The following is an 18,386-nucleotide window of genomic DNA, read 5'->3' as shown; positions in this document are numbered from 1 at the left end:
TTTGCCTCCCCTGTGCATGCACATGCTCTCTCTCTTTCTCTCAAAATAAATAAATAAACTTGAAAAGAAAGTTAACCACTCTGTTCAGACATACACAGATGAGTCTTCCATTGAATTTCCCTAGCCAAGATACATTTCCAAACCAGGACATGGTAGAGGTTACTAAGGAAATAAGTAACTGCTTCCTCTTCCTCCTTCCCTTTAAAAGACTTTACAGTGTTTGTTACCCTTTATTTTATTTCTAGGACACAAAGATAATAGGGTAAAGTGGGTGCATTTTGGCTTATGAAGTCACAGACCTATCCTAGTTGCAAACCTCACCCATGTTATTCCCACAGCTTAGGACCGATGTAAGGCGTGTCTACCCTGGGGCAGGCAGAGGACATTTGCCCTCATATTATTCAGCTCTCACTACTGGAGTTTCCGAGTCAGAATGCACTGTGCCTCTCATGTTCTCGCCCTCCAGGTTCAAAACTTCTTTCCTGGTAATGATTGGTCACTGCTTACAGCTCCCTTTCTCTCCCCTGTATTGAAGTGATTAGTTAGTCACCTCATTCCTACTTAATAATCCAGGTGAACTGTGAGGGACAGCTGGTGGGCTCAGTGGATAGAGTACATGACTCTTAATCTCAGGGTCATGAGTCTGAGCCCCACGTTGAGTGTGGGGTCTACTTAAAATAAAAATAAAAATAAAAATAATAGTAATAATAATAATAATAATCCAGATAAATGGAGGTGGACCTTAGAAAATGTCCTGTCCACCGCCCAGGTTTCTCAAAGAGCTTCTTACAGGGGCAGAAACTTGGATACATGCCTTGCCTAGGAAAAGAGGCCCCAAATCTGCTAGAACCCTGTTAACAAACACACATGAGAGCATAGACCTTCAAAGAAATTAGACTGCAGGCCAGAAAATAACTTTAATGCAAAGTAGCAAGGACCACTCCACTTCGTCATTTTCCTTGCTCTTGCTATACAGACTCCTCCTTCCTGTGACTGCGAGCAGGTGGGAGGAGCAGGCTATGTTTCTAGAATGGCTGCCCATATGGGAGTCTCTCCTATTGGTAGCTTGCTCCTAGATCTGGAGGAATGCTAGCATCCTTTAGATCTTGAAGTGTGAAATAATAAAATAATTTATGTGTGATTCATTGCCTCTACCAATCCCATCGCCTTCCTCTTTACGGTCACAGGGCAGCTGCGTCATCTTTGGACCCATGAGGACCCAACGTTGCTTCTATAGAACCTGCAAAATAAATAGAATATGAAAAAGGGGGACCTTGTCGGGAGTGGCAGCCTAGGGAAGAGGAGAGAGGAGCCTGGGTCTTTGAAAGTATCTCCTTTCTGGCTAAGGAACTAGAGCCTGAGGGTAAGAGAAGGAGGAGAAGGGAGGAAAGAACCAGGAAAAATGTACCTTCTCTGCTGTGGGGCATCCTTTGCTGTTATTCATGTTGATATTCTTCATGGAGATCAGGGTGATGCTGTCTTTCTCCCCATTGGCTGTAGAGCAGCTAGGGGTAAGAAAGAACATGGGTTGTAAGTGGAGGAACAGGAGGGCAATGTGGTGGTCAAAGAACTGTGGGGTCAAGCATTGGAACTTTGAACATTGTTTCTATAAACCTCTATTTTGGTGGTGGAACATGATGAAATGGGAGTGTGCTTTGAAGCCCAAAACACCTGTATATAAATCTTAGTTTTGGGGGTGCCTGGGTGGCTCAGTCAGTTAAGCATCTGGCTTTTGATTTCAGCTCATGTCATGATCTCACAGTTTGTGAGTTCAAGCCCCACATCGGGCTCCTCGCTGACAGCACGGAGCCTGCCTGGGATTGTCTCCCTCTCTCTCTGCCCCTCCCCTGCTCTGCTCTCTCTTTCTCTCTTTCTTTCTCTCTCTCAAAATAAATAAATAAACTTAAGCAAAATCTTAGTTTTACTACTTGCAACTTGTATGATCTTGACCAAGTTACAAATTCTTCAAGTCTCAACATTTTTAAACATACAAAACACAGTATATCCTCTTTGAAGAATCGCTGTAAGGATTTGAGATAATATTATAAAATATCTACCAGAGTGCCTGGCCCATATAAGGTGTTCAGTAAGTGGCTCCTTAAATAAAGTGTTTTCTAATTTATTTATTTATTTTTAGATGTTTATTTACTTTTGAGAGAGAGAGAGAAAGCACAAGCAGGGGAGGGGCAGAAAGAGAGAGAGAGAGAGAGGAAGACACATAATCTAAAGTAGGCTCCAGGCTCTGAGCTGTCAGCAGAGAGCCCAACTCAGGGCCCAAACCCATGAATCGTGAGATTATGATGTGAGCTGAAGTTGCATGCTTAACCGACTGAGCCACTCAGGCACCCCCTAAGTGCTTTCTTATTTGAATAGGTTTATTAGAATCTGAATTCCTATACTTTTCCTGAGGGGGTTATAGAGACATAGCCCTGGGGCTGAAGAGTTCCAGTTCATCTCTTGTCACCTGATTGTTTTATTTTAGGGTTGCCCCTGTCCTGCCCGCCCCTAGCCCTGGCCTCAGTGCAAGCTGTCAAGATTCCATGCGTGCTTATGCGTGTGTGTAATAAGAAGTCAGGAAGTATCAGTTCTCTCTCAGAATGGGGGACTGAGAGGTCAAATGAATGATTCCTCCCTTCCACCTCTGACAGTCTTACCTTTCAGATAATCCTGAACTCCCAGGTTTCTGGGGATCTGTAAAAAATCCGAAGGCACAGATTGGGAGTCACATGCTGCAACCCAGAAGACCAGCCTATCCTTCAAAGCCCACCCAAGTGGATTACCCTCCCATTTCATTAGGGATGCCTATGTGCCATTCTTTTCCTCTACTACAGGCTCAGTGTCCATCCCAAAATGTACCTCTGGGTCCCTCAGCTGAGGGGAAAGTGGGGCCCTGAGTGGCAGGGCATGTACCTTCAGACTCCTTGTTCTTCCGACACTTAAACCTTAGACTGACCACACTCACTAGGATGATCACCACAACCACCAGGATGACAATGAAGCTGATGACACCTGAACAGGGAAAAGGACAGGGTAAAGGAGAGTCAGAGGAGGGGTCAGAAGGGGGTGATAGGAGTACAAATCCCCTTCCCGGCTAAGTGCTGTGTAGGTAGGCTCTGAGAAAAAAGTGAATTCCCCTTCTCTGCCTAACGAATGAGCTCTCAGCCAGCTGATCCTGGCCAGAGTGAGCCCCACAGCCTGGCCTCAGTCTCCCATAAGAACATGGAACTCAACAGAGCCCCAAAGAGCTGCCTGGAGGGAGGGCCAGGGGAGGCTCTTTCCCACCAGGGCCTTCTTCATCAGCCAAACCCTCCTAGAACAAATAGGTGAGATTTAAATTTGTGTATCTAGATCCAGAGTCCAAGTCAGTACATGGACTGCCACTCTCCGCACCTTCTCCTCCCTCTTACCAAATGCGGCCACAGTGAGCACCGTCTCTGATGTGGGGGTGGGTAAGATGGTCGAGTCATCTCTTGTCCTCAGGCTCATGGTGGTTGATGTGGGAATAACATCTTGAGAAGTGTCTAAAATGGAGTGGGGATGGGTGTATCAGCGAAGGGACTGGCATAGCCTACCAGAGAGAGAGTTAGCTCCCCTCCCACTTCCCCAGGTAAAGAATTGCAGAAACAGGTCATGCCTTCCCAAAAAGACTTCCTCCTTGCTACTCAGACTAGTTCTCAGGAGGATGGAGGTCAGAACTGGGTGATGTGGGTTCGGGTGAATTGCACTGCTGGTTGCTCATGTTACTAGTTCCAGGGGACTCTAGGCTTCCCCTGTTATTCTTTTCCCACCATACCCTCAGGACCCATTTATGTTCCAGAGACAGGAAGCCAAAATGGGCAAGGTAGAGCCATCTGTGTTTTGCCAAAGGTTGAAGTGGGAGGAAAAAGCACACTAGATATTTATCCCTACGCACTAATGTAACAAATCGGGCAAAGGGCACAAGTTTCTGGCCCTCTTAAAAGGTAGTATGATCACCCATATCTTCCCCCTTGTCAACTCCTTTTTTTAAAGATTTTATTTTATTTTTATTTTTAATGTTTTATTTTTGAGAGAGAGAGAGAGAGAGAGAGAGAGAGAGAGTGTGCATGCACATGAGTGGGGGAGGGGCAGAGAGAGAGAGGTGGACAGAGGATCCAAAGGCGGCTCTGCGCTAACAGCAGTTAGCCCAATGCAGGGCTCAAACTCATAAACCATGAGATCATGACCTGAGCTGAAGTCGGACTCCCAACTGACTGAGCCACCCAGGCGCCTCTGAAAGATTTTATTTTTAAATAATCTCTGTACCTAATGTGGGGTTTAAACTCATAACCCTGACATCAAGAGTCAGAAGCTCCACCAGTGGAGCCAGCCAGGTGCCCCCTGTCTTCCACTCATTGTACTGCAGGTCTGATAGCTATTCCATTTCCTTATCCACACCCTGACTGCCAAATAAATTTATGAGTGTAAAACAATCCCAGAGCCAAGGGTTAGGATGACAGAAAGGGTCAGAATGCTCTTCACTGAGAGCGTGGACAGGACATACTGCTACTGCTTGGGACACCTGGGTCCGTGCCATGACACAGCAGGGCCAGGATGGAGGCGTCCACTCTCTCCCAGCTCTTCCTCCACACTGCGGTGTGAACCCAGAAGCATGTAGCCCTTGTCCAATCTCTTCTGCCTCCCTTTCCATCATTTTGAGTTCTACCCATCTCTTTCCCCTCCATGGCTTTATCAGTCCTGAGTCCAGGCTCCTTTTATCTTCATTGTGATCAGGTCCAAGGCTCTGTCTCTACTTCCCACCAAACCTCTCTCATTCCCAAACCAGGCTGCCACTGATGTGGACCCTGGCCCAGAGATGCCTCCTCGAGGGACAGAACCTGGGCCTCCTGAAGAGGGGGAGAAGGACCCCAACCAGTCATGACCCAGTGCTTTGCACCCCCAGCCCCAAGTACTCACCAAGTCCTGATGTGTACTTCTGTGGCTGGGACTGAGTCAGGCCCAACAGGGACTGGGAGTGACCATCCACGGTGCTCGTGCTCTGTGTCCTGGGTTTACTGGCTGCATCGAGGACCTGTGAGGCCTTCTCCAGAGCTGCCGTAGATAAGGAAGCATTTGTGGACCTGCTCAGGGCCTTGGCCAGCGTGTACACAGGGGGCCCTCTTTAGTCCAAAATTCTCATTTTCTTTACTGCTTTCAATTCCAGAAGAAGCCATCCTCTCTTCTACCTTGGCCTTTACCTGTAAAATTCCCACTGCCTGGAATATACCTTAGCACTGTCTACCTCACAGTCTTCCTCTGGTTAACTCTCTCTTGGGTGTTAGCTTCTGAGGACACTGTAGCATGTCTTTCCTGGCTCCCAAGGAATGGTTGGGAAAGGCTCCAAACCTGGCTCCCAAGGAAAGGCTTCCAAGGTTGATATTTGTCTGGGCTCTTGCAGCACCTTTTTTTTTTTTTTTTTAATGTTTTATTTATTTTTGAAGGAGAGAGAGACAGAGTGTGAGTGGGGGAGGGGCAGAGAGAGAGGGAGACACAGAATCTGAAGCAGGCTCTGGGCTCTGAGCTGTCAGCACAGAGCCTGATGAAGGGCTGGAACTCATGAACTGTGAGACTATGACCTGAGCTGAAGTCTGACTCTTAACCGACTGAGCCATTCAGGTGCCTTTCTTGCAGCACCTTCTCCTTCTGCTCATCACAGCCCTTCCTACCCTGCTTTGTGGTTGTCAACATGAGATCCTGTTTACTTGTCTGCTCCTCTACTAGTCTGATCCCTCACTGGGCCCTCCCTGGAGGGCATCTGGATCTGAGCGGCAGAGTACCTGAGGTCTCAGTGCTGGCCAGAGGGCTTGGGCTGCTGGGCTCTGAGGAAGGGCTGTCTCCTGAAAGGACAGAGGCAGTGGGAGGTGGAGGGGGGCAGGTTTGGTGACACCACACTCCCTCACCTATTTAAGAACCCTTGAGTTCCAAGCAGGTCTGAAGGGCTGGGCAGGGGGTCAGGCAGGGGGGAAGGACTGGCCCCTCGGCAGCCACACTTACTCACCTGTGTTGGAAGAAAGTGGCTCTGTGGTCAGACTTTGACTGCTGAAGCCTCCTGAAACAAATCATCTGAGGCTGAGGGTCGCTGCCTCCTATTGCTCTGTCTCCCTCTCTTCTTCCCTGTAACTGGAGTTTTCTAGTCTTTCTCCTTGCCGCACCCCTGACCCCCATCCATTCATTTCCCTCCTCTTTCAAGGCACATGTGACTAGGCCATGCTCAAATACATCCAGAGATGAACTCAGCCTTGGATGTCCCGAGAGCCCTGGCCCCAGCTCTAATCACCTGAGATCTGTGCTCCTCTCGCCCTTCCTAAGCTGCCAGGCCTAAATGCCAGAGCAGGCCCTTTGTGCTTGGTCTTACCCTGAAGGCTAGATGTCTGTATTGTCATGGGTTGGGAATGGTGGCCTGCAAGAGAAAGCAAAAAACACTTTGACTAGCTTGGTGAGTCTCTTGCCCAGTGCAGAGCCCACAGAAGAACCCAGGCTTTCCAAGCCTCCCATGCTGGAAGGCAGACACACTTGGCAGAGGGCTGAAGAATGTGGCTCTGGCTCACAGTGCTGGCTTCCTCTAACCACGACTCAATAGCACCATCACCACCACCTTGTGGTTCAGTGTCCCAGAGTCCTTTCCATCTCTTTAATCCCGTGTGGGTTTTATACCAACCTGACATGAGGTCAGGTGAAGGTTATTTCAAACTAGTGATTTGTCCAAGGACAGAGGGCCAGTGGCCTGCTACATCTAGAAAAGGACCTAGAACTCCAGTTCTGTAGGCTGACGTTCCTGCTACGCTACCATTTAGCCAAACATTTTCCCCGTGCATACTGTCATCCTGGTCCTGCCCCAAGGGAAAGGGATGGAAAGATGGGGTGAATAAAATGAGGCTAGGGACTGGGGTAGGTATCTCCAGCTGGAGGTAGGGGTCCACACAGCAAGTAAGTTCTGAGGTATAGATAGGAGCCAGGGAAGCTCTGAACAAGCAGCCAATTTTACCCTCACAGGCAGAGGCTACTTCAGAAATGGCCATTGTTGGCCAAACCCAGGAAGAAGCTAGTTACCAGGAGGCCCCTGTCGGAAGCCATCATCGGCTTTTTTTTTTTTAATGTACATGTGTATGTCTATGGGCCTCCGTGTAGATGTGTATGTGTGCTTGTGTGCCCATATGTGCATCCCCTTTGTGTGTGGGACCTGAGAGGTCAAGTTGTGTTTGCTCATTTTCCACAGTGAAATCATTCTTGAAACCTGTGAACAATGTGAAAGGAAAACAACGTGGGGAAGTGGAGCCGCCCAGCTGGGTTCCCGTCCCTCTGCTTCTGCTGGGACTGTAGCCTCTGGCCTGGCCCTCAGGCTCCCAGGCCCCTCATCCACAGGGAAGCTCCATGCCTGGGCCTGGGTGAACAGATGCAGCTGGGGGCCAGGGCCCGTACAGCCTGTGGCGGCTTGCTGAACTGTTTATTTTCCTTAGCCACTGCCTCCCTCCATGGGGCTATCACTCGGACAGTGTGGAATTAATCATTTCCAAGCCCAAGCTTGCCCAAACCCTGACTGTATTTTTCCAGGGCACCAGTCTCTGGTAGCCCCACCTGCTCACTGGGTGGGGTGTCAGAGGGGTATTAAAACTCGTAGGTGTCCGAGGCTAGAGACAACTCTTCCCAGCTGAAAATGACCCTGGAAGAACCCTTTCAAGTCACATCTTAAAAACACCTATCAGTTACTGATCAAGCATATCTAAGGTACCATCTAAGTCCTATAAAGTTATAACATTAGCTTTTAAAATTTTTTTTTTTTTTCAACGTTTATTTATTTTTGGGACAGAGAGAGACAGAGCATGAACGGGGGAGGGACAGAGAGAGAGGGAGACACAGAATCGGAAACAGGCTCCAGGCTCTGAGCCATCAGCCCAGAGCCTGACGCGGGGCTCGAACTCACGGACCGTGAGATCGTGACCTGGCTGAAGTCGGACGCTTAACCGACTGCGCCACCCAGGCGCCCCTTTAACATTAGCTTTTAGTGGGTGGGCACTGTGCAGTGCCTTCCCGCATAGCTGGAAGCAAAACTAGCATCTTGGAAGGAGTTCCAAAGTGACAAGCTCCAAGTTCTAGTAGCCTGTGTTCTCTGTCTTCTGGCCCTGACCCCCTACCAGAACTTTCCATCACCAATAGATTCCTCTGTGTGAAGAGGAACTTCAGGCACATCTGTTTCTACAGGCCATGGTGCCTCTGACCACTGGGCAGAATAACCCCGGCCTCATAAATTTCTTATTTTCCCGTATCCCCTCCCTAATCCCTACCTGCTTCACGACCTTCTAGCCTCTTCTTCCTCCCCCTCCACCATCCTCCTCCCCTGTTTTCCTCAGCAGCATAATGTAATAGTTGAAAATCACAGCTTTTGAGTCTGACAGGTTTGAGTTCAAGTCCTGATTCTACCACATACTGTCTGACCAGGTTCTCAGTCTTCTCTTCTTTAACGTGCAAATGAATTTCATACCTCAAAAGTGGTTGTTAGGACAAGAAAACTCAAATGCTAGACTTTTTAAATTTTTGCCCCATTCTTTCCAACCCTCCAAGTCTCTGTGGATCCAAGTCAGGTCACCTTGTGGGCCTGAATATCCTCAAAAGGATTCTTCAAGGGAGGCAGTAGGTATGCTGTGATCTTGGGATGAGAGATAAGGAAACTCAGGAGGCAAGTGTGGTTTATGTAGAGTTTACACAGGGCATTCTCAGCCCTGCCACCTGCCATTTGCCTGGGACAGTGCCCCCTCATGAATCTTGCCTTTTAATCTCCTCCTCTGCCATTTCTGCAGTTGCTACAATAAGCCTGGTGCCCCTGCCCCAGATCAAGCGTGGGACTCTGCCCACCCCCAGGGTGGGGTGGGGGGCAATCAGAGTTTTACCCCCAGCCCATGGGCTTCCAGAGAAAGGTCTGACCTTTCCAGGAGACAGAGTACCAGAACTCAGTCCCCCCTCACCCCCCACCAAGAAAGGGCCATCCTCTCTCCCCATCCAAGCACTTTGCACTCTTTTCTGCTACTCTGAGGGCAGACTCCTAAGTCTTCAACAGAGGCCTCATGGAGAGTGAGGTGGGGGTGGGGAAGGGATGACCAAAGGGAAGTTGCTGCCCTGTGAGTCAGAATCTCCTGGATTTCTCATGGTTCCCAGCAACTGCTCCTTAACTAGAACACCCCTTATGAGCTGCTTTACCATTTGTCAGCTAGCAGAATCCAGTCTCAGAGGTATTTCCATTCATCTCCTCTGGAGGTCATCTCATCCAGCCCCCTGGCCGAGGATGTTGTATACATCCTCTTTGGCAGATAGTTCTTTGTATCTATCCTGCATCCCTCTTGCTGTGATTTGAGCTTAAAGTCAACATTTGGAATTCCCAGGTTGTTACTCCTCATGTGAAAGAAGAAAAAGGATTCCCTGTAAAGCCCAAGGTGCAGACAGTTTTGTGCTAGAACACTCTGGAAGGAGCTTTCCGGCCTCAGTCTCACATCAAGACAGTCAATTCCCACATTTCAGGAGGCCAGCCTCTATGGGGGCCCCAGTTCACCCTGGAAATTTTCCCACAAAAGGATTTAACCACATGTCTACTTTACCTTTGCCTGGTAATGACCCCCTCCCCCCCCCCCAATTCAACTCCTTCGTTCCCTTCATGAGAAGCGTCTGGAATTTCCCTTGGGCACAGACCTGAATGGAGAGCATGTGAGGTATACATTGTGAAGGAGGGACAGTCACCCGGGACTGCCAACCGCTGGAGGGGAACTGCTGAAGCGGAGTGGCAAATGCCTCTTACCTTGGAGTAGGAGGAAGCCGAGGATCACCCAGCACAGCTGCATTGCTCCAACGGTCCCCATGTCAGCTGGGTCTGTGGCGGGCAGGCAGCCGCTCCACGGTGGCTCTGTCCATAGTGGAAAAGAGAAAGGGAGTGCTGGGGCGGGGTGGGGGGTGGGGGCTGGCTCTCTAGCAGCTTCCTGTCAAAGAATAGAAGGAAACAGATTGGGACTGGCTCCAGGGGCCCTGATTAGCCTGCAGCCCAGATGGAGGATGTAAGGCTGAAGCGGCAGGCACTGTGCCTGGGGCTCTGTGGGCTGAGCTAGAGCCACTATGGTGTCCTCTAGGGCCTTTATACAAAGATCAGTGATGACAAAGTGGGTCTGTGACCCCTCTCTTTCCCTCTGAGGGGTCCATCAGGTCCCTCCACTTATCACCTAGAGGCTTTTGGATGTTTTCCTGGAGTCTAACTCCAATCCCTCCCCAGTCTGTTTCAGACCAGGTCCTCCTGGTCTCTCCCATGACTGAGCCCTAAAGCTGGGCCCACCAGCTGCCCAAGCTTTGTAGACTCTGAATATGTCACACTCTCCTTCCTCCTCAGGGCTCCCAATGCAGATGGGACTCCCAACATCTTTCAGGGAGGCCTTACAAACATTATTATTATTATTATTATTATTATTATTATTTTATTATTATTATTTTTTTAAATAATCTCTACAACCCACATGTGGCTTGAACATACAACCCTGCGATCAAGAGTCACATGCTCCACCGACTGAGCCAGGCAGGCGCTCCTATTGTTATTCTTTTTTTTTTTTTTTTAAGTTTATTTATTTATTTTGAGAAAGAGATCAGGGGAGAGGCAAAGAGAGAGAGAGAAAATCCCAAGCAGAGTCTGCACTGTCAGTGCAGAGCCCAACGCAGGGCTCAACCTCACAAACTGTGAGATCATGACCTGAGCTGAAATCAAGATTCAGATGCTCAACTGCTCAACCAACTGAGCCTGAGCCAGGCAGGCACCGCCCCCCCCCCCCCCCATTTGTTATTCTTAATAGAAAAACAAGGGGACTACATTTCTTTTAAAAATAAAATATTTTTTTAATGTTTTTTTATCTTAGATTGAGAGAGAGAGAGCGCGCACGAGCATGAATGGGGGAGTGGCAGAGAGAAAAGGAGACAATCAATCCAAAGGCGGCTCCAGGCTCTGAGCTGTCAGCTCAGAGCCCAACACGGAGCTTGAACTCACAAACCACGAAATCATGACCTGTGCTGAAGTCAGACACTCAACCAAGTGAGCCACCCCGGCGCCCCAAGGGGACTACATTTCAAGCCTCCCCCGTCCTCAGCTCTCCCCTCACCTCCCCTCTCCTGGAGTCAGGTGTTCCCTGTGTCCCAGCAGGACCCTGTCTTTAGCATCCATCCCGTGGCACTCTCTTGTGCAGATGCAGGCCAGCAGTGTCCCTAGGACCTGGCACAATGCCTGTGATATAGCAGGTCCTCAGAACATATTTACTGAACTAAACTCAAAAGATTTAAGAGCAGAGAAATGTTACACACAATCGTACTTCTTTAATAGAATTTTATCATATTGTGGATTTCCTTCCACTCTATGCATTCCCAGTGGTGAAAATATGCACATATATATGCAATCATATATTGCATTGATTGGTGTCCTTTTCTCCCTTAGTTTTAATTTTTTTTAATGTTTATTTATTTTTGAGAGAGAGTGTGCATGTGTTTGTGTGTGCGTGTGCATGTGCGCGTGAGTGGGGAAAGGGCAGAGAGACAGCAAGTCACAGAGACAGGCTCTAGGCTCTGAGTTGGCAGCACAGGCACCTCAATTTTTTAATAAATATTTTATTTTATTTTATTTTTTTATTTTTTAATGTTTGTTTATTTTTTGAGAGAGAGAAAGAGAGTGCAAGCAAGGGAGGGTCAGAGAGAGAGGGAGACATGGGCTCCAGGCTCTGAGCTGTCAGCACAGAGCCCGATGCCGGTCTTGAACCCACCAACCATGAGATCATGACCTGAGCCAAAGTTGGATGCCCACCTGACTGAGCCACCTAGGTACCCCTAAATATTTTATTTCGGGGAGACTGTTTGGCTCAGTCAGTAGAGCATGTGATGCTTGATGTCAGAGTCATAAGTTCAAGCCCCATGTTGGGCCTGGAGCTTACTTAAAAAATAATAAATAGAGGCGCCTTGGTGGCTCAGTCAGTTGAGTGTCCAGCTGACTGGCTCAGTTGGTAGAGCATGTGAACTCTCGATCTTGGGGTTATAAGTTGAAGCCCCATGTTCGATGTAGAGATTACTTAGAAATAAAATTTAAAAAAAATAATTTTTAAAGTTTATTTATTAATTTTGAGAGAGAGAGAGAGCAGGAGCAGGGAGGTGGGCAGAGAGAGAGGGAGAGAGAGAGAATGCCAAACAGGCTCTGCACTGTCAGTGGGGCTTGAACTCATGACCTGCAAGATTGTGACCTGAGCCAAAACCAGTCATCCATCATTCTTTCCCTTGTTGTGCATGCACCACCTTCCGTTCCAGTCTGGAGACCAGATCACCCCTGGGAACTCTCCTCACCCGATGGCTTGATCTCAAGAGGCAAGATGTAGCCTCTTGATTCCCTGTCTCTCAGCCAAGCTGTTCCACACTCTGACATTCAGGGATCCCACTCAGATCTCCGAGCTCACTTAAGCCCAGGTCACTGGGCTGTGGACCTTACCTGCCAACTGAGTGAGACAAGTGGCTGGCTCACCTTGAATCCAACTAGGAGACTGACACTTCCCAATGCCATCCAAGACCTCAGCCAGAGGGAACGTGGATTTTGCCACAGTCCAGTGCTTCAACCACTGCTCTTTGCTTCCTGCCTCCTCAAGACACATGTCCCAATGCTCTCACAGACACCACCACTGGGGCTCCAAGTCCCTGAGTCCAAAAGCCCGGTTCCTGATCCTGCCGATGGCTAACCTCCCCTTTCCCTGGTGGGCACTTTTTGTGACTTGAACACATTGAAGCACACACATTCTTAAATTAAATTACATTTCAGGCAAATGCAAAGAGGCATACAGAATTCATATTTGTAAAAACCAAAGAAGAAAAAATCCAAAGAGAAAAAAAAACAGCCTTGCATGGGAATGATAAACATCACATTCAACAAGATGGTTATCCATGGGGTAAGAAGGAGGGGTGTAGTCAAGGAGTAGGGCTTCTATGTTATTTGTAATATTTTAGTTTTTAAAAACCTTTGAGGGGCATCTGGGTGGTCCAGTCGGTTAAGCATCCAACTTCAGCTCAGGTCATGATCTCACAGCTCGTGGGTTTGAGCCCCTTGTTGGGCTCTGCTCTGACAGCTCAGAACCTCGAGCCTGCTTTGGATTCTGTCTCTCTCTCCACCCCTCCCCCACTTGCACTCTCTCTCTCTCTCTCTCCAGAATAAATAAACGTTAAAACAACATTTTTTTAATAAAAAAATTTAAAACAACTTTTTTGAAATAAATGTGACAGACTCTTGAGCTGGACAGAGCTGGTGGTTGGAACAAAGAGATTGAGTACATTATAGTCTACAATTTCCAGTGTGTTTGATATACAGTTTTTTTTCTTAAATCAAAGAAACAGTGACTTCAGGAAATCAGTTGGGGTGGGGAGTCGGCATGTCATGGTGGAGGGTGGGGCGTAGTGGGGGTGCTGGCAAGGTGTCTGGGATCTAGTGGAGGAGGAGTAGGCAGGCAGACCCAGGCTCCTGAAGCTGGCAGGGAGCATGGAGGGAAGTGCCAAGATCAAGGTCCTATCACAGTTCAGGGTTGGGACAGGGGAGTCCTAATATTCACGAAAGTGAAAGCACGGGAGAGACGTTGAGGGTGTGTGTGCAGAGGGTGTGTGCCTGGTAAACCCCATAGACGTGGCAGCTCCGGGTAGGGGCCAACCAAGCTGGAGTGGCAGGTTCTTCCTTGCCCTGCTGGCTGCCAGTCCCCAGGGAGCCTTGCACCAGGCGGACAATGCACCAGGTAGACTCTTGGCTCACCCCCCTCCTTCTAGGCTGTCTGACTCCCTGCAGGGGCCCCAAGCCTTTCACCAACTTGAGCTTCTCTTTTTTCTCCACCCCTGCCCTGAGAGCTCCAGAACCTCAGGGAGCCCAGAGAGCCTTAGACTTTTAACTGGGGGTGGGTATTGAGCTTTCTACATGCAAAGGGACAGTGTTTGGGTGGGATGGGGTAAACAGTGTGACTGAGAAACTAAAGGGAGAGTGTTCTGGATAGCCTTTCCTGGATGGAAATTGCCTTTCCTTGGGGAGGGCCAGGCTGATGACTCAGGTTTAGAGGAGAGGCTCCACTCCAGAGGGTCTGCCCCTGATGGTCCAGCTGGGGAATAGGAGGCTAGGGAGAAAAGATTTCTTGAGCCTATGGTGACCTAATCAGGCAGCTCTGGTGTTTATAGTTTGGAGGTTTGCTACCTTCATGGCAATCCATCCCACCCCTACTCAACAGTTAGCAGAGTGGAGACAGACAGACATGACCCCCAACTTCTGGCTGGGATCCTGGAAGAGGTAGAGGCTGGCATGGATTCTCCTCAATCCATCCTGGACAGAGTCAGGAATCCACACGGGGCACCCCCTCCCCTGTAGGTCCAGATCCTGAGACCCCCAACAGGATCATACATTATGGGCTGAGGTATCCCCTTTGCTTCATCCCAAGCTTTGGGGGTTCCTGACTCATTTTCCTTTCACCCTCCCCCAGGGTACCACCCCTCTGCCTTCTGTGTGAGTTGAGGGTGATGGGAACCTGAGATGCTTGACATATTGACTCCCTTTTCCCAGGGCTTGAAGAAAGAGCTGCTCACTGCCCACTGGCCGGGATGTGGGATAGCAGCCCCTAGTGTGCTCAGATTCCTGACCTAGGACATATTATCTATTTAGGAATTTTACTGGAGGCCTGGGAAGAGAGAGCATTGGGAGGTGACGGACTTGGTGGGCTGAACTCTATATGCCAGACTGTAATGAAGACCCTCTCCATCCCTTTCTGAACAACTTTGTCTCCCTATCTCTGTTTCTTTTTTCTCTGTGTCTATCTCTTTGTATCTATTTCACTCTTATCCTTTTATTTATCTCTCTCTTTCTTTCTCTTCTTCTCTTTGTGTTTTTCTCTTTCTCTCTGTATCCTGCCCCCCCACCCGTCTTTTTCTTTAATTCTCTCTCTTGCTACCTGTGTGTTTATCTGTATGTTTCTCTTTGTCTGCATGTCTTTACTCTGTCTCTCACTTTTTTTGTCTCTGTTCCTCTTTGTCTGCCTAAGGCTCTCTGTCTGTCTCTCTCAGTTCCCTCCAGGTGTCTATCTCTCTCTAACTTGCTTTTTTTCTGTGTGTACATGCCCATGTCACCCTCTCCCTCTGCCACTCCCCTACCAGGCTGGCCGCCATCCCTGGCCTTCTCCAGCTGTGAACGGGTCAGCGGGGCAGGAGCCCCAGAGGCAGCTCCCGGATATGCTGAGTGGGGCTTGGGAACCACCTCGAGGAGATGGGCTGCCCCTGCTCACTGTCATCGTCACTGCCTTTGTCCTGCTGGCAGTCTGTATTGTGGTGGCAGTCCACTTTGGGCCAAGACTACATCAGGGCCATGCCACTCTCCCCACAGAGCCACCAGCCCCGAAGCCAGAGGGTGGCATCTACCTCATCCACTGGCGAGTGTTGGACCCCTGGGACAGTCATGAAGATGCCCAGCAGGAACCTCCTGTCCCTGGCTCCTACCCTGTGCCAGATGGGCCTATGCTCAGCATTGAAGAAGTCACATATCTATAGGAGGAAGACTTTGAAAAGCTGGACTGACCTGGCTCAGAACAAGCAACTGGACAGAGAATTAGGGCAAAAGAAAATTGGGTCTTGGGCATCAGAGCTTTGGAAGGGCACACATGGACTCAGCTGGAGCTGCTCTCCCTGCAGAATATTTATAGAGAAAGCCCTGATGTGGACAGGAGAAATAAAAGAAACTTGAGGGCTTTGCCCAGAAACATGCTGCTGTGAGCATTCCCAGTGCCAAAGGCCACCTTTACAAAGCTACCCTCTCCTTTTCAAGGACCATCAGATCCCTGACCAAGTCCTCACTCTCTCCTCTCATCCCTAATCTCCTTTGCTTTTGTTGTTAATGTGAGTCCAGCTTGAAAGATTCCACCACCCACTCCACCCCTGTGCAGGGATATCAGAGTCTCCCTGTGGAGGTCCCGTCCCCAAAGCCCCCAGGTCCTGTGAGGGCCAGCCAAGGAGAGGGAAGGCAAAGAACCCAGGGGTCTGCCTTCTCCGGGACTCAGGAAGAGAAGGAAAATTTGCTGCCTTTCACTGATTGAAAGACATCCCTTTGGCTTTTGGTGTCTAGGCCTTGTCAGCAACTTCCGAGGCCCTTGCAAAGCCCCAAGCACCAATTCTAGCTCCTCAAAATGCTTTTGAATGCCCTCCACTGTGTTGGGGGGCAAGACCCTGTCTCGCCTTCCCAATATGGGATGGGGGGATTTGGGAGGTTCCCATTACCTCCCCTGTTCTGTGTGTATAGGCCTATTGGAACAGGCCTAAAACTTATCCCTGGACATTTCCCAAATCTGGAACCTTCCAGTCAGTGGGAAAACAGGAAAGGAAGAGGAGCTTTGTGGAGTTTGTTTAAAGGAAGGAAGGAGTGAGGAGAGGATTTATAGGGGGTGGGGTGGGCATAGGAGTTGTTAAGATGCAGGAAGACAGAGCTGAGCCTCCTGGTGGCTCTCTGGAAAGGGATCCTTGCCCTGACACCTCTGAATCTCACTCGTGTGCTGTCAAGAACATGCAGACAGGCGTTTATGGAGAGACCTCTGGGTACTTTACCCTGGAGAACGCTTGAGGACAACACACCAACACTGGGCACTGCCCTTGGTGAAACCCTAGCACAGTCAGGAAGGGTAGGAAATAACAGAAGACGAAGAGGAACAGAGGTGGAGATTGTAATGTATACAGAGGACTGGCTTGCCTCCTTTGGGACTGGTGAGAGGCAACTATAATGTTAATAGCTGCTCCTTCTTGTAGTCCAGCTCTGTGCTGAGCACCCGGCCCATCTGTGGACCTGTGGATATTATATTGTTCCCTCCTCACCTTGGGAGGAAGAGCCATTGTTATCCCCATTGTATAGTTGGGGATATCAAGATACCCAGGGGGACACAGGTACTAACCAGTGAAGGCAGGTTTGAACCTGAGCTGTCAGACTCCACAGCCTAAGCAACAAGTTGGGGGCTGGATGGGTGGGGGAAGGTCATTTTGGAAAGGCCCTTGATTCTGCCCTGGTTTCTAGGTACAGGAGTGACTGATGTAATGCTGGAGGATCCTCACATCTTGGGGACAGAATGGCTAGGACAGCTGTGAGGAAGAGGAGATTGCCTCCCCCTTTACTCCCTTGGCTGTGTCATCCTTGGGGGCAGTTGGTTCCTTCTGGCAAATGTGTGTCTATGTGTGGAGTCTTTCTCCACAGAGACGACGTACACAGAAATTCATATCGAGTGTTTGTGATAAAAACAGAAGTGAGGGGCACCTGGCTGGCTAAGTCAGTAAAGCATCTGATTCTTGATCTCAGGGTTGTGAGTGCAAGCCCCACATTGGGTGTAGAGATTAATTTAAAAAATTAACAACAACAACAGAAGTGAGAGGTAGGGAACAAGTCCTGGGTAGAACAGATGGAACTGGTAGAAATGGGCTGCCTGTCTTCCCAGATAGGGGCAATTTTGCCACTACAGCGTTGTTACAATGGCTCAGTTTTAACAGTGATGGCATAAGATACAGCAGGTGCTTGGCTGTGTTGTCCAAGGTCCCCCAGAGTGTATCCCAGTCCACACACAAACGCTCTTCTCCCCCCACCCTTTATCCCTTTGCAGGCTCTATCATCTGGGGACATTCATTCAGTGCCCCCAGCTCCTTTGAGCAGCCCCTTGCCTGGGATCCAGCTGTGTACCCCTCATGGCATCTGCACACCTGCTCAGGACGCTCTGTATTCCCCAAGCTTCCCACTAGGGACAAGGGCCATGAAAGGGCAGGCAGATGCCATGGGGTGCGCTACCTTCTACACCCTCAGCCTGACTGCTGGGCTCTGTTCTCGGTGAAATGATACTCACCACCACTCTGTCCTGTCCTAGAATAAGGAGGGATATAAGGAAGTATGCCTGTGCAAGTGGATTTGGACATTTCAGACAGTAAATGCCAATCGCTTGTATCAGAGTCCAGCCAGAGAAAAATGGCATGCTCAAATTGATAATCTGAGGAGTGTTTAAAAGGGTAGCTGTTAGACATAGTTTTATTTTTTTTAATGTTTATTTTTTCTTGAGCATGAGAGAGACAGAGCGTGAGCAGGGGACAGGCAGAGTGAGAGAGGGATACAGAATCTGAAGCAGGCTCCAGGCTCTGAGCTGTTAGCACAGAGCCAGACAGGGGCTCGAACTTACGAGCCATGAGATCATGACCTGAGCCAAAGTCGGATGCTCAACTGACTAAGCCACCCAGGTGCCCCAAAGGGGAGCTGTTTAGAAAGGGCAGGTATAAGGAAGCCACAAGTGGACATTACCAGGACCTGGTAGGCCTGAGCAGCATGGGGAAGGGGCAGGTAATGGAAC

The 18,386-nt window shown here is 49.2% G+C and overlaps 2 protein-coding genes and 1 long non-coding RNA gene across 6 annotated transcripts in view; 2 read left to right on the top strand and 1 right to left on the bottom strand.

Moving 5' to 3' along the window:
- Positions 1–11,707, top strand: part of LOC132682444 (uncharacterized) — a 154,210-nt gene extending 142,503 nt beyond the window's left edge. The window contains exon 4 of the long non-coding RNA XR_009611663.2: positions 11,690–11,707. This is a non-coding gene — a long non-coding RNA (uncharacterized LOC132682444). The remainder of the gene's footprint in view (positions 1–11,689) is intronic.
- Positions 893–9,945, bottom strand: ECSCR (endothelial cell surface expressed chemotaxis and apoptosis regulator). 4 transcript variants are annotated; one of them, XM_060637848.2, is made up of 10 exons: positions 9,803–9,944; positions 6,374–6,418; positions 6,017–6,067; positions 5,796–5,855; positions 4,936–5,070; positions 3,408–3,521; positions 2,911–3,009; positions 2,655–2,691; positions 1,409–1,505; positions 893–1,240 (listed from the first exon to the last, which is right to left on the bottom strand). In XM_060637848.2, the coding sequence occupies exons 1-10, from the start codon at positions 9,861–9,863 to the stop codon at positions 1,232–1,234; spliced, it is 708 nt and encodes a 235-aa protein (XP_060493831.1). In that variant the 5' UTR covers positions 9,864–9,944; the 3' UTR covers positions 893–1,231. The 4 variants fall into 4 exon arrangements, with proteins under 4 accessions (XP_060493831.1, XP_060493832.1, XP_060493833.1 ...); XM_060637849.1 differs by lacking the exon at positions 6,374–6,418 and having other exon boundaries at positions 9,803–9,945; XM_060637850.2 differs by lacking the exon at positions 5,796–5,855.
- Positions 11,708–13,473: 1,766 nt separating the features above from the next.
- Positions 13,474–17,919, top strand: SMIM33 (small integral membrane protein 33). Its single transcript, XM_060637858.3, has 2 exons — positions 13,474–13,784; positions 15,181–17,919. Exons 1-2 carry the CDS (start codon positions 13,776–13,778, stop codon positions 15,568–15,570), a joined length of 399 nt encoding a protein of 132 aa, XP_060493841.1. The 5' UTR covers positions 13,474–13,775; the 3' UTR covers positions 15,571–17,919.
- The last annotated feature ends 467 nt before the right edge of the window (positions 17,920–18,386 follow it).

This window comes from Panthera onca, chromosome A1 (genome assembly GCF_046562875.1).
Source record: "Panthera onca isolate mPanOnc1 chromosome A1, mPanOnc1 haplotype 2, whole genome shotgun sequence".
In the NCBI taxonomy this organism is placed as follows: Eukaryota; Metazoa; Chordata; class Mammalia; order Carnivora; family Felidae; genus Panthera; species Panthera onca.
Note: the sequence above shows the minus strand (reverse complement) of the source record. Positions and strands in the feature narration are given on the sequence as shown.

Coding starts and splice junctions, on each gene's coding strand:
- ECSCR (XM_060637848.2), bottom strand. CDS start 9,863: ATGGGGACCGTTGGAGCAATGCAGCTGTGCTGGGTGATCCTCGGCTTC. Junction 3,522..4,935: donor GAAGTACACATCAGGACTTG/GTGAGTACTTGG, acceptor ACTCCATTTTAG/ACACTTCTCAAGATGTTATT. Junction 2,692..2,910: donor GAAGAACAAGGAGTCTGAAG/GTACATGCCCTG, acceptor GATTTTTTACAG/ATCCCCAGAAACCTGGGAGT.